This window comes from Contarinia nasturtii, unplaced genomic scaffold, assembly GCF_009176525.2.
Source record: "Contarinia nasturtii isolate CC-2019 unplaced genomic scaffold, AAFC_CNas_1.1 Cnas_scaffold_2166, whole genome shotgun sequence".
NCBI lineage: Eukaryota > Metazoa > Arthropoda > Insecta > Diptera > Cecidomyiidae > Contarinia > Contarinia nasturtii.
The window spans coordinates 1,237,832-1,254,011 of NW_022199493.1; the positions used below are offsets into that span (position 1 = coordinate 1,237,832).

At 30.2% G+C, this 16,180-nt stretch overlaps 1 protein-coding gene across 2 annotated transcripts in view; it reads right to left on the bottom strand.

The window, feature by feature from the left end:
- LOC116347897 (homeobox protein araucan) overlaps positions 1-15,865 on the bottom strand; it is a 66,534-nt gene extending 50,669 nt beyond the window's left edge. The window contains exon 1 of one of the 2 annotated variants that reach the window (XM_031778700.1): positions 15,791-15,865. In XM_031778700.1, the coding sequence (XP_031634560.1) occupies positions 15,791-15,832 (42 nt within the window). In that variant the 5' untranslated portion in view covers positions 15,833-15,865. Of the gene's footprint in view, positions 1-1,709; positions 2,017-15,790 lie in introns of those variants that run through there. The other variant, XM_031778699.1, reaches the window with a different exon arrangement.
- Between the last annotated feature and the right edge of the window lie 315 nt (positions 15,866-16,180).

Consider the following 16,180-nt stretch of genomic DNA (forward strand, 5'->3'; position numbering starts at 1 on the left):
ATATTTACGGCACCATGGTAAGAACGGCACGTAAAATACCTTTAGGGAAGAAGCAATTTATAAATATTCATTATGATAAATATTAGCATGTATATTTTTGTTTCTCTTTTCTTCCTCTCACACTCTAAATTTAATTGTTAACTGCTGCTTTATACATTTCTTTTGTCGCTTCTATAAATTAAAGCAAAAACGAGAAAATAAATGAAGTTTTGCCACCAAACGCACCTTCGGAAACTGTTAAATTTTTAAAATTTATGTTCATGTCTAAAAAGAATTTCTACTGTGGAATTTCTTTTGCTGTGAATATTGACAATCAGCCCTCTTGGCTTCTCCTAGGTTTAATAGACAACTTTAAGCATTTCTATTATTATTAAGGATTCATTACGAAACCATAACGGTATTCAAGGACTTTGTTCAAGAAGATCAACATCTTTATTCCCCTACTTGAGCACAAAGACGAAAATAAATTTACATTTCCTTAGCTATTATTATCGTGATTTTAACTGAAAAAACTTGAGTGAATGATAATCATTTTTCACAACATTTAACAAAACTATTACATAAAAACTTTCAGAAAACAGTTACAACTAATGATAAGATTTCTTGAAAAGCGAAAATTCATTCTGTATAATTTTCAAAATTATAAAAAAGGTATCATCGTTTTGGATAAGCATCTATAAGCTAGCGTAGTTTTTACGTTACTTATACTATGTTGGTAAGCAATTATTCTATTTTTTTTTTAACTTTTTTCGTTTAAATAATTTGAATTGCGGTAATATTGTTATGCACCGCTGACTTTAAACGATCCCCGATTCTTGTTGTTGAAATTAATTATTTTTTTTACAAATATTGAAACTTTGAAATTATATATGTCATCTTCGTTCGTACAATTTTTCTTAGTTTTTTTTAAACACAACTTCATTACCGCAAATTATCGTACAATTTGATGAGCACAATTTTTGTAAATTGAGGTGCACAAGAAGGTGCAAAAAATGTAACATGATTTTTTAAGCGATAAAATTGTTGTAGATTGTTCAAAAATTTGTAACAGAATATGCAAATAATGTGCTTTGTGCTAAAATTGGCAAAATTTATATTTTTAAATTCTAGAACAGTGAAATTTTGCGAGATTTTCCAAGTCGAACATATTGAATTTTAATTAATTTATTAAATTTTATACACAACTAAAACGAAAAGGATATTAGGGAAATTATGACAAAGTCTAATTCTTTCTCAAGCATCATTCACATGTGCTATGAATGTATTTTCAAATCACTATAAGTTGCAAATATATCATTCACAAAATTAAATTAAATCTTTTGGTAAAAATATAATAATGGGTTAGAATAAAAACCCGACTTTTATTTTGAATCTTTAAAAGTGGAACAACTCCATACAAAATGAGATCAAACTCGTATATAGTAGTTCTGCTTTTATAGACACAAAATTCAAGTCGAGTTTTTATTCTAGCCCATTCATATTTGTAATATAGATATTATTCAAAATAGGTTTCAATCATATTGGTTTTAGTGATGACAGAATTTTATTATTGAACAAATATAAACAAGCGCTTGCGCATTTAAAATATGACAACAAGCAGGAAAATATACGAGATATACAAAATCTTGATAATTCGTTCAATTCTTATTAGTATTTATGTTTATATTAGAAAAAATAATATACCAATCGAAAACTTGATTTAAACAAACCTGATTTGCCGACGGATAGCCGTAACCAAATTGGGTGTAAGAAGCCATTTTTTGTATATACGAATTGAATTGAATTGTACAACAATTAACTATATACCTTAACTGATTATTACTTTATTTGTTTGAGTAAAAAAATTGCAATTTAATAAAATTCTATCTACAAAAACAAAAAACGTAGAACCGGGGTCAATCGAGTATAAACACACACATTTACAAATCATTTAAAGTCATAACTTAAAAAAATATTAAAAGTTCTTGTCAATCATGTCAAAAAAGTGTTATCAAATGTTCTGGACATATTTTTTCACAAGAAGTTTACATCTTTTGATAGATTCGCATATATTTTTATAGAACGTGATATCCATTCTAGATTAAATATTTATACGTATTCACAATTTTTTTCCTGTTCATTGAAAAATTATAAACTGTTCACGATTTATCTGCAATGGAAAAACACTTTATTGTAATATTTCGAAATGAATTTGTTATTTGGAAACAGTTCACATTTTAACACCAACAAAATCGCACAAAACAAGGTAAATGAAAATTTCTTTGTACAAACGTTGATTCACTGAAATCAATAGTAAAAACTAAAGTTTGTTTTCATTTTGATTGGACTGTTTAATATTTTTCTTTGCAAACATGGAATTTATTAAAAAAAATCACTGTCCCTTCTGTCCACGATGTATTTTTCTCACAATTTATTATGCACAAGGAAAAAATGAAAACCAAAGTATTAAGATTTATTTCACTTCATACTTTAGTGTAATTCAATACACAATCATTTCAATCCATGAACGGTTTAGGCAATTAAAATGGATCACACAAACAAATAGTTAAGATTCTAGTAGTAACAATAACAATAACAACATTTAGATAGCATGTGTGATCAATGGCATCAGTCAGCACTTTTCTTTTGTTTTGTTTTATAAATATAAGTAAACAGTTTATGAAAAAAACCACACAAATCATCAACTATCTATAAGTTACACAAATATCTCGTAACTGTTCCATTTGCTAATCCACCACATTTTTTTGGTAGTTGCAATTTCTGATTCACCAAGGTACACCACAAACATCAGTAATAAAATTCCTGGAAAACTCCGACAAATTGAACTAAGAACAACGTGATTAAGTACACTTAATGTAAATATTTCAAACTGCGATTTTCCACCCGCTGAAAATTTGAGTAAATTCAGTCCAATGTATCTATATGGCTTTTAGTTTTGCACGTATACGTTTACGATTAAAATATTCTTATCTTTTTCGTACAAGTAGAACAATTTTCGTATACGGTGCGCAACATGCGTAACATTTGATGCGCACTCGTTCACGTTTGAACACAAACTATAGAAGCCAGCTATAGAACCACAAGCTCTTCCACTGTTTTGAGCTCGACTGGTGGGGTAATCGGTTTGTAGTAGCGACGAACCGGCTAAGAATGTTCGTTCTATCTCATTTACTTTAATACGATTGCAGTATAAGACGCATATGATGAAACGGTACAACTACATACTCAAGTTGTATGAAATGAACTATATACGTCGGTATTTTATTCAATGTGAGTCGAATTGAAAACAAGCCCACTCAAAAACGTTACTGTTTTGATGTACCGTTCATGCATTCAATCAGCTAAAGCTCATTCATATCATATGCTCCGCCTTCAAATGTTTTACTCCGATATCTGTTTATCAGCTATGATTTGACGAAATTGAAAGTATTTTGTTACAAAATATTGGTGAGTGTATCGTATAGTTAGAGCAATGAATATGATCTAAACTGAAATGTCGGAATGTAAAAGGAGAATACTTGAATATTAAATGTGACACCCATTTTATTGAATACGCCCACTTCTACACAGAGAGTAAAAAGTGGGAATTGAGGGACTTTGTTACTTCGTTTTTATATTGTGTATTTAAGAACGAGTCTGCGTAATATTGTCGTTGGTTTTGGCATTACATCAGATGCAGAATTACCGCGAAATACCCCTACTGGAGATGCGTTAGGAATTTGTACACATTTTTGAGAAACCAAAACAAGATGTTACTCTATATGGTACACGTGTTCCATTCACTTCATTCAAAAAATTGACGAAGATGCTCAATGAGGGATGTTTGAAAACTTACACCAACAGTTGAAAAATAACGTAGAAAACTATAAAAAGAAATGATACGATATATACATTGTAAATAAATACATTAAATTTCTACATGTGACATGTCTTATAATAAAACATATGTTATAGTTACAACAATTGATAAAAAAAATTCTCTTTTATTTTGATTAAAATAAACCGTTTTTTTTTTGCAGGAGGCAGGTAGTCAAACTAACTTCTAAGAAATGACCATTTCAGTAGTCAAAACTATTTGTGTAGTCAAATTCTTATTCTACGTTCTGGAGTATATTGGAGAGTTGTAATTGTTGCACAAATAAGTATCTATTTTAATTAAATGTCCTTCAGATAAGTCTCGAAACTTGAAAAAAATATCAAATTTGAAAACTATCTGTAAAAACCAACAGAAATGTGGTAAATTTTCCAATTTATTCAAGGAATACCGTCGGATATATATATGTATATATATATATATATATATATATATATATTCGCTTAGAGGAATTTATGAGGTACTTTTCGACCTTGTGACATTTATTGATTGTCAAAACATAAGTAAAACTTTTGAAATTTGAATTACATCTATTTTAGATTCATATAAACATATTAATTTGACGATATTCGCTGATGTACATCAATCGCCCAAAAGAGTTCAATGCGGTTTACCAAGATTGAAACAATGTTGCAATAAATGTATTATACTATAATCAGTTTTTTTTAGCATGAAAATTCAAATTATTAGAAGAACCAGAAAAAAAACGTTGATATAAATTTTCCGTTTGATTCGTATTTATTTACCGAAATTAAAACAAATGCTTGATTTTGATGTAGTATCAGATAGTGTAAATTATTCTTCTCTCTGTTCGAAACGATACACTTTTTGGTCTTCAATAATATTCATGAATGACTAAAAAGAAATAGAGATGAATAAAGATAACTAAAAACGATTAAAATCAAATCAAACAATTGTAACATTTTTCTTTGTACATACTATTCTTATGGAGCTTAAATAATCAATACAAGATGGCAGCAGCTCTTATTTCATTTACAATGTTTCTTATGTACTGTTCGACTTCTTATTTAATTATTTTAGTACTTTTTTACTTGATTTTCATCAACAAACTAAATCGACTGACTAAATAAAGAGTCTTACACGAGTATGATGAAATTTTCCGCACTGTGATCCACAACATGCATTTATTACATATCATTTTTCACGAGAAAACTGAATCTTACAATAGTTTTGCGAAACAAATAATTTTTAAATTTTGAGAATTTTGTGGGAATTTTTGTATGGAATCAATGCCTGTATGACATCGTAACAACGTGAAACTTTGCACGAGAAATTTTTTTCACAAAAAGCTAACATTCTGAAAGTTTGAAAAAATTTCAATTCAATTTAGGGGTACCTTCGATACAAAATTTTCGTTTTTGAGCGAAAAATCCAAAATTTTGTTCGGGAGATACCCTTAATATGCACTGAAATGTCTTCAAACTTTCAGAATGTTGTTTTTTTTTTGAAAATAATAACCTGTGAAAAGTTTCAGATCATTACGCAATCATGGCTTCCAAACAAAAGTCCAAATTTTTGTATGAAAAGTGTACTTAAAATTATTTGTATCGTATTCGGTTTTCTCGTACCAAAAAAAAACCCATAACACATTTTTGAGTGTTTAAGTATACATTAAATATCACTTTTGGAAGAAAAATTACATTTTTTCCATGGGCATAACCCCAGAGCCCAGACAGACACGTGTATCGTGTTAACAAATTTTTGCATACAGGGTACATGGTACAGCGTACAGGGTACGCACATACATTCGGGCATCGAGAAAACGCTAGATTCGTGTTCCCTGGCCCCATAAACACCCAGAAAACACATTTTTGATGGGTGTTTTTTTTCGACCGATTCCAATACTTTACCTCATACACTAGGTGTGTGCGGAAAAGAAAAAGGTGAGTTTTGTATTGGGTATATACATCGCAATGAAGTGAAAATTTACACAAATTATTTTTTTTACAAAAAATTAATATTTTGAAAGCTTGAAAAATTTTCAATCAAAATTAAGTGTACCTCCCATACAACATTTTCGTTGACAACAAAAAACACAAATTTCAATTTATCCTTATTGACATTTGTGATATGTCAGGTGTGTCTCCCGAATGGTGAACTTTGGTATGATAACAGTTTCCTGCATCCCCTTTACACGAATAGAAGAAAACTAAAACAATATGTTTTTTCTAATTTTCACAATATCTAAACTAATAGGATCCCAAAATTCATTTTGTCGGTTTTATATTATTATTTAAAAATATTTCTTTATTTATTTTGAATAAAATATCAGTCATAGGAACGCTGTAAGCTGCAGTCATTGTTTTTTTTTATTAATATACGATATTATTAATGAATTTTGAAGAGATGTGATTACAAAACATATAGGAGAGGCTGAGAACAAAAACACCACGTCGCATCCCACCTCTCTTGCTTACAGAAATTCCCGTAAGTGAGAGCAAGAGATGAGATGCGAAGTACTGTTTTTACTCTCAGCCTCTGATATGTGGAACATATTGTCTGGTAGTAATAATGAACCATCGATATTTAGTATCGTATTTTCATTTGCTTCTAATTAATTATTGACAATAGAAAATTATATATAAAGTTCATAATTAATATTTTAAGATTCATTAATTTATAATGGTGTTGTCTTTAATTATTGTTTTTTTAATGTAAGCTATACATGAAAATTTAAGTATTAAAAAGATGTAGAAAGTATTTTTTTGAAATACATTGAATTGTATTTGTATATGGGAATAGTAAAAAAATCACTGTTTTTTCACTCTCTATCTGTCATATTGGCAGATTAAACATTTATTTATATTAATTTAAATCCAATTTAAAATTAAACGGGAGTGAATAATTGGTTTATTTATAGATAAAAAAGTGCATACAAATTAAAAACACAGATAAACTCAATCTAACAGCAAACAAAAAGAAAAAAAATATATAAAAACCAAAATACACAACACTGTGCATGGACGGCATCAGTGCAATGCACTCTCGTATGAAATGTGTATTGTTCAGACTCGTCTGGATATTCGTTGCATGTGAACACATACATGTGTGGCGGTTTGATTACGACGATTCAAAATTCGATAAAGCGACAAAATTTGGCATGAAGCGAAGCAAATTATTCACATCTGATTTAATTGTAATCCAATTTGAAAATAATTTATTGAACAATTTAAAGCTATTAAAATTTATTGTATTCCATTTCTTTTCCCAGATTCTCTTTATTTATTTATCGTCGCACAATATACATATCAGGACATGTACACTGTACAGTTTATTAACAATAAACAATTACGTCTTTTTCGGTTAGTTTAATATTCACATTTAATTCCAAGGAAGAAAATCCGATTAATTTTTTGAATTTGCTTAATCGAGTGATTTGATACGATAAATCGTACATCATTCAATACGCTGCAAGAAATATATGTTCGATATTAAGTATTCCCGTCAATTGCAGTATCCATATTACCGACTTGAAAAAAAAATCTGGCAATTGACGAAACATAGATATGTATGATTGTTATATGTTTTGAAGGAATGCGAAGAAAGTATATATGGATAACCGATCAAACGATTATTATAAAAATTACCGTTTTTCGCAGTTAACGCGGAAGGAGACCCCAAGAAGGAGTCATTTCTGAAGGTTGATGTCTTTGGAAGAAACGAAGATGGACCATAATTCATCTGAAGACATTACCTCACAGAATAACTGAATGTCCGAGAATGAATGTGAGTCTTCTCCTGAGAGTTTATTGAAATGTAACACCGCCAAACGAAAAAATGCTGACTGTCAGCATTTTTTGTATGGCGGTGTTACATTTTAATAAACTCTCAGGAGAAGACTCACATTCATTCTCGGACAATCAACTCTTTCATGGCCTTTTCAGATTTTATATTCAAAACTGTTTCAATTGAATTTTTGTTTGGAAGTTGACTTTTGTGGGTATCTGTCACCACAAAAGTCAAAGGTAGAATTATTTTTCAGAGTTAACTGATACACTTTTTTTCGATTTAGAATATTTTGGCCAAATGAAAAGATATTGGAAAACTTCCCATACCGTTTGAAAGAGGATTCACATCAAGCCTAACTTTCTTATATTGCGCCACGAGCCAAAAGTTTGAAGTGATAAATTTGGGGACACAGTGGGGGTAAAATTAGGCAGAGTTATACACTTGATTTTGTCACGTTTTTATGTGTTTTCTTCTTTTTTTCACTTTTGCGTGTGGCATTTAAAACTCACATTTGTTTTTGGCCATAAATTGTTATTTTGATCTTTTTTGAATTTGAGTTTAACTGATTTTTAGAAAAAATATGAAACAAGTTAAAGAAAAAGTAATGATATGAATGAAAAAAAAGTAAAATAAAATTAATTGAAAGCTTTTTCATTTGGGAATCAGATTCTTCACAATAGTTTTTAGTGACTTCCAAATAACTAACGATAAACCATTACTGAAAATGACTTAAAACATACAAAACATAATGTATTCAAGCTCAATCTACGTATTGACCCACTCATTTTGTTTGAAAATGAACTAAATTATAAAAATTGTAAACAATGCGAAATACCGCTTTATCACTATGCCCCCAAAAAAGTCTAAAGTGAAAAAGTTTCCGGTTTGGCATATAAAGAGAAGTTGTTTCAAATCATTTTGCTGTAATTGACGTATGAACTGTCAACAGTATTCCCACAAAAGATTGAGTTCATATCTTCGTTTGTTTACTTCAACATTAGGCAATTAATTATTTTGATATTTTGTGAAAAACTGAACAAATCCAAAATCATGATGAAATAATATAACTCACAAAAGATGGTAAAACATCAAACGATTTCAATCACTTCTTGTGTGTAGTTTATAGTATATTATAGTCAAACAATAAAACAAATCTCTACAGTTATGCACAAACTTAATGAATGATGACTCTCACACTTGTGCGACAATAGTGAAAATAATTCTAAGTCTGATGGTCAAAATCGATGTGTCGCTCGTAAAATATTCCAAATGCCCGAGATCATGTTAGCTGCCACCCTCAGCATCACAGCAGATAGTTTATTCAGTATATCAAATGAAGAATGTTACTTGGAGAACGCTTGTCCGTGATCATTTGAAAAGCCTTTTAAAAAAATTTGAAAGATGTATATCTTTTTGTGTTGGCTTTCTCGAGCTTATGGAGCATGAATTATATATCAATATTAATTGATATAGAAGCCTGGTACCAGTCCTATAAATCAAGACTAAAGTGGAGAGAACACATTAGTGAAAAATACTATGGTCTTGGGCATGTACCATGTTCAAGAGATGTATAGATTGCGTTATGTAGTAGAAGTAAAATTCTGTAAAAATCTTCTTCTGGAGAAAATTTTGTCTTCGCATAGCAGCTGACTAGCTGAATGTTTGGGCAAGGAACCATCCTCAACTAAAACTTCACCCAAATCTATTTATTAGGGCCATTTACTGTATTTATTAGGGTAGTATTTTCACTTTTCAAATATGAAAAATATCTCATTTGGAAACAATATTTTGTAAACAAATTCAATAATTTCGAGATGATGGCCAATTGGCAAACATAGGAAACTATCCATAATAGATATTGGCCCAATTTTTATGGCGTTACATTGCTCAATACGTTCGTACCTCAATCAAGAAGATTTAAAACAACTTCTCTTTATATATCAGGCCGGAAAAATTTCCTCCTCCATCCAAGCATGTTTTCAATTTCGATCAATTTTTTTCAACCACGATAAAATCCAAAACACTTATTATTAAATGAAAGTAGGATTTATTAGCAAAAAATTATATTCACCTTCAATTCTAGCTGATGTAAATAAAGTTTAAAATCGAGATTCTAACGTGTAAAAAAATGTTATTATCGGGAGTGTATCACTCTGCCCCATTACAACTATCTTCTTCAATTTTTCGTGGCTTTTGCCGTCAAAGGGTGCCGTCCAAGAATGAAATTTTCCACACATTGGTGTGTTGAAAAGTCGACTTGTTATATATACACGTGATGTCCAAATAATTTCCAAATCCTAACCTAAAAGACCTTTGGCCCCGATTGATGTATGGTTGGAAAGCCCTTGGGCCATCAAAGTTAAGAAAAAACATCAAAGTTTGACAATATGGCCACGTGTCTTCAAAATATGGTCCTTTCAAGAAAACGATCAAAATTCAGTTCTACGGCCATATATGGCACTAAATGAGGTCTTTGACCTATGAAACACCAATACTCTGAATCTAGAGATCAATCCTTTCCAACGATACCTTAAACATCGAAATCGAACAACCCGTTCGAAAAAGAACAAGTATGGGTGAAGGTAAACGGATTTAAAAGAAACATCTTTTTGGTTGAATTATATGATCGACCAGATTCAACACTCAAGGTGTATGAAAACAACATATATGCCTTGAAAGAAGTCGCATCGAAGTTGAATACAAATGATGTTTTGATTGTGCCCGGAGACTTTAATCTGCCCAAATTGATTTGGTTTGTTGATGAAAATAAGGACGATATGAAGAGCCAGTCATAAAGACAACTGAAACAAGACATAAATATCGCGATTACAAAAACGCAGACTATAAACAAATAAATGAGTCGCTTCTTGATGTAGATTGGCATAATGTTTTTGACACAAATTCATTAGAATTGAGACTGGATAATTTTTATTCAATTATTAAGTCAACAATCGAAACACATGTACAGTTGAAGACAAAAATCATGAGGAAACAACCGATATGGTTTACCAAGTCATTAGTCGAGTTGAAGAATAAAGTCAGCGAGGCACATCAAAATAAAATAAAAAGTCTTACAGGAGTAAGACGAACTTTTCCGCCTGGTGGTAGATGCGTATTTTATTAAGCTAAATATTCGGCATCGAAATGATCTTTAATTTAATAGCAGATGTACTCGCAAAAGATTTTTCACACTATCATGATGAACTCATTTGTATGACATTTAAAAGTATTCTATTTTCTAACATAACACAATAATAAAAAATATGTCTGACGTTAATTTTGCCATAAAAATTATTTTTGAAACACTTTTCATAACTAAAATCACAAAAAATGTGGATTTTTGTATGGGAGCCATGTCTGTATGCTACCTTAATGGCGTGAAACCATTGGTGTAACTAATAAATAATAATTAATAAAAATTCTTATTAGTTAGTAGATTTTTTCCATTAGTACTTTATTATTTAGTAATTCTTAGTAGCCACTAAGAAGTAATAATTATTATTTTACTAGCTACTAATAACTACTAATTATTAGGTCTTAGTGGATTTTTTATTAGAATTTTAGTAGATATTTTATTAGAATGTTAGTAGATTTTTTATTAGAATGTTAATAGAAATTTTATTAAAACGCCTATTGATCACGATTGGTATTCGCTTACTATTCAATAGGTATCACATAGCAAGTTTATATGAAACTCTCGGAGACTCGGTATAGAGCACTCAAACAGTGAAAAAAGTCCAGATCGTGATTTAGATAATATGGAATGCGATTTTTTTCATTCTGATTTCACCAGGTGATACAGAATATTGAGTAGTATTTGAGAATCGAAGAAAAAAAATTAATATTTTTTTTCATTTTTCGCGATTTTTTATACCATCTATATGGGAAGCTTGTATGAAAAACACGGAAGACCGCTGAAATGGCAAACGCCAAATATATACGGACCTACGACAGTGCCATATCAGCGGTCTTCCGTGTTTTTCATACAAGCATCCCATGTAGATGGTGAAAAATTGCGAAAAATGAAAAAAATAATTAATTTTTTTTTCTTCGATTTACAAATACTACTCAATTTTCTGTATCACCTGGTGAAATCAGAATGAAAAAAATCGCATTCCATATCATCTGAATCACGATCTGGACTTTTTTCACTGTTTGAGTGCTCTATACCGAGTCTCCGAGAGTCTCATATAAACTTGCTATGTGATACCTATTGAATAGTAAGCGAATACCAATCGTGATTGAATCAATAGGCGTTTTAATAAAATTTCTATTAACATTCCAATAAAAAATCTACTAAGACCTAATAATTAGTAGTTGTTAGTAGCTAGTAAAATAATAATTATTACTTCTTAGTGGCTACTAACAGAACTACTAAGTAATAAAATAATAAAAATGATGAAACTAATAAACTAATAAAAATTCTACTAAGTAGTAGAAAAATTAACACCTATGCGTGAAACTTTGCACAAGTTTTTTTTTTCACAAAAAAATAACATTCGGAGGGTTTGGAGAAATTTCAACCAAAATTAAGGGTATCTCTCATACAAAATATTCGTTTTTGAGCCAAAAATTGAAAATTTTGTATGGGAGGTACCCCTAATTTTGATTGAAATCTCTTCAAACTTTCAAAATGTTATTTTTTTGTGTAAAAATAGTCTGTGCAAATTGTCACGTCATTAAGGTAGCATACAGGCATGGCTCCCATACAAAAATTCAATTTTTTGTAATTTTTTTAAGGAAACTGTATCAAAAATTGATTGTATCTCAAAACTAACCTCGGATTCCATTTTTTCGTGCCAAAAAACCCCCAATACATATTTTTGAGTACAACGTACGACGTACAGATTAACGAAAACCATGTTTAAAAACGCCAAATTCGTGTTCTCTGACCCCAATAATAGGTAGAAAACATGTTTCTGAAGTTTCCAAAATTTTGACCGATTACAATACTTTTCACCTTACAATATGTGTGCGGAAAATTAAAAACGCTCAACAATCGATTGAACAATATAAGCAAATAAGAAGGGAATATAAACGAAGTGCACGCTAAGCTCTCAAAGATTACAGAATTGAAATGGAAAAACAGATAGATGATGATCCAAAAACATTTTTCAAGCATGTGAATTTCAAAAAAGGGAAAAGTGAAGATCTGCCTCATGAGATGACTTATTTGGATGTAAAAGCAAGTGACCAATCAGCACCACTTACAGCTCTTTAGAAGGTGATCTGCGATATTACAGCTCGGAAATAGAAAAAATACGTGATATTTGTGCTGAAATATCAATGATCAATGGACTCGGTTAACTTAAATTAACTTTTTCGAAAACTTGAAATCATGGGATTGAATGATCAGCTGTTAAAATGGATCGAATCTTACTTACATGGACGCAATTTATTAAAATTAAATGTCAACAAAACAAAGATAATATCATATCATCGGGGTTCACTGCAATATGAATACAAATACAACATAGGCGGTGTTCAAATTGAAAAAGTCTTTGTAATACGTAAGGGACTTGGGAGCTTACTTGGGAGTGTTGCTTGATGTGCAAATAATTTAAAATCACACATTGAGCATGTCACGGCTAAAGGCAAGGATTTTATCGACTCATGGACAATTAAACGCCTTTATTTTACATTTGTATTACCAATTATCGATTTTGGATCTGAAATATGGAATCCACACTATACGACAATATGTGCAAAAGAATAGAGTCTATACAAAAACAATGTTTACTTTATGCGCTAAGAAGAATGAACTGGAACAGTTACAAGCTTCCGAAATATGAACATAGACTGCTGTTTTTACAAATGATAACGCTTGAGTAGAGACGCAAGGTGGCGCAAGTGTCTTTCATCTTCAAAATTATTCATGGAGATATGAAATCAATTCATGAGCCACTCATATGAGACACTCTGTATACAGTGGGCCACTACTGAGGGTATAAATTTCATTTTTCTCTTTTGTTGGTATAGTTTTCAAAAAACTACTCCGATGGAAATTCGTAGAAATTTATTTCCTAAATTTCTATCGGAGCAGTTTTTTTTTTCAAATTATTCCAACAGAAGAAAAAATCGAAATTTATACCCTCAGTAGTGGCCCACTTATATGAGATACCCTGTATAATAAGTTATAACCTGAACAATCCAGAGAAATTCTTCTACAAAATTCATCTTTTGAAGTTTTATAAAATCTTGTTTGGGAAAAAAGTCATTGGGACTACTAGTTTAGTATCATTAAATTTGGTGACTTTGAATGATTTCCAATCGTATATACAATTTGTAGAAAATATCTCTCTCTTAATTTAACATTGCTGATCGAACATCAATGTAGAATTTTCATAGAACTTAGGTAGTTTCATACAGAATCTAAGATTCACCTCTTTTTTTCTAACTTCGAAAGGATATAATAACTTCATCTATTAATTGGAAAAAGAGAACATCTGCTCAGATTAGTTAATCTACATATTGTTTGAAAAAAATTAATACATTTTTTTAGAACAATTTTGGTAAATATAGACCGATAATTCCAAGTAAACAGATATTCCAAAGCTAGTGGAGTTGTAAAGAATTTCAAATGACTCACTCCGTTTTAAATACATCAGCGATGTTCGTCGATTTCATCAGAAAATTTATTTGTTTATATCACACCCGTGGTTTTTCTTTGGCACTGATATGGGTAGAAATGTTTTAGTGTGAGCAATATTTACAATTTGAATAGTTGACGCATAGCGCACTATATGTGGTTAAGTGGTTGAAAATGGTCTCAGGGGGTAGCAAACGGTTTATTTTGTTTTGCTATTAATTTCATCTCCCACTGAGAATATGACGAAAATGACTTAAATAGTCCGTCACATGGCCATGAATCTATAGATGTTGAATATTTGGTATTTGATTTTGAGAATTTTGAATTATTTTTCTATTATCATTTTCGTGTTATATTTTTTTCTCAATCCAGTTTTTAAACTGATACCAAAACAATTACCTCAATATGTTGCATTGATGTGCTTATTAGATTTATTTGAAAATTTGAAACGTATATAGATTGATAATATCACAAGAGCCGAAAGACTCAAATAAACGACAAAAAAAAACAGAAAAGTAAAAACATGTTGATCTTGTTTGAATGTACAAAAGCAAAAAAGTAGAGAAAATAAAAGGGTGAGATTTCCAACACATGGGCTATGTTTTAGTCAGTTCCACCCCATTTGGCAGTTGAATTCATCTGTTCCTGTTAGGGCTCAGTTGATTTGCCACCTCGAGTGTTTTAAATAAAAGAATCAATTCAATGATTGTGACAAGTAAAATGTTTTCATTTTACAACAAAGATTTGTAAAAGAATTTCTGTCATTCGAATTTTTACATACGATCGTATTATATAAGTCAGTACGTATTGTCTTCGTGAGCTACACATATGAAGCATATATGTAAGATGTTCGATTGAATTTTCCAAATAAAGTGAAGCTAAAAAATTGACATCTTATTGGGCTGTAAAATAGATCCGGAGAAATGGATTTAGTCAAAAAATATTGCAATTTTCAAATAATATATAAATTGTAAAGGGAATTTGTAAAGTAAATCAATGACTTTTGATCAAAAAATTAATACTTCTAAATTTAGAGCATTTTTTCATCCTCGGAATAAATAATTCATCAAATTTTATATAGCATCAAAGGGTTGATCCCCATACAACAGCCTCCCGTTAATTCCAAGTTTTTCCAATTAAGATGACGTTATTTGAAATTTCATTAATTACATATTGGAATTAAAATATTATTGCTAATTTTTCATAGATTATTCCCGCGAATTTATTTATCTAGTATATATCAGTGTGACATATAATTTCGTTTCGATCACAACAAAGAAATGTGTATTTCTTTTGTGGAAATTTATTCAAATAGAAATAAAGGAACAAAGAATATTCAGGTTGCCTTTTTTATATCCATTTCAAGAAGGAAAACAGATTTACGTGAGGAAAAAACTTTATGATAAAATTACTTAATTAAATGCGGTGCACACGAAGAAAAATCGTGGTAAACTGCAGCGGTTTGAATGCTTCTTGTGTTATAATTGAATTTATGATGCTACCCGGTGAAAATGCTCCTACTTTCTAACTATCATTTATGTTGTTTGTATTATACATAACGATCTTATTGTTCTTACCTCTTGGGGATTAAAATAATCATCATCATTAGAATGTTGCATTTCTTGTAGGAACGGAGTCACCTGTTCCCAATCTTCATTCATATTGACACTAAGTCAGGGCACCAATTATCGCGTCTTTTTTACTGTCGTTAATAAATCAAGTTTATTTAATTCACACGGATTCAATAATCTTAATGGATCGTTATCCAATTTTATGATCATAAAAATTAAATCAATTTTATGATAATTCAGTTTATTTCCAAATTCTATGTTACAAATTAAACAAAAAACTTCAAATTGCAGACCATTATTTAGTTTGTAAACAACTAACTTATTTCAGCTGGATACATATCGATTTACAAATGTAATTTAATCAAATGTATACAAATTGTATGTTCCTTGCATTTT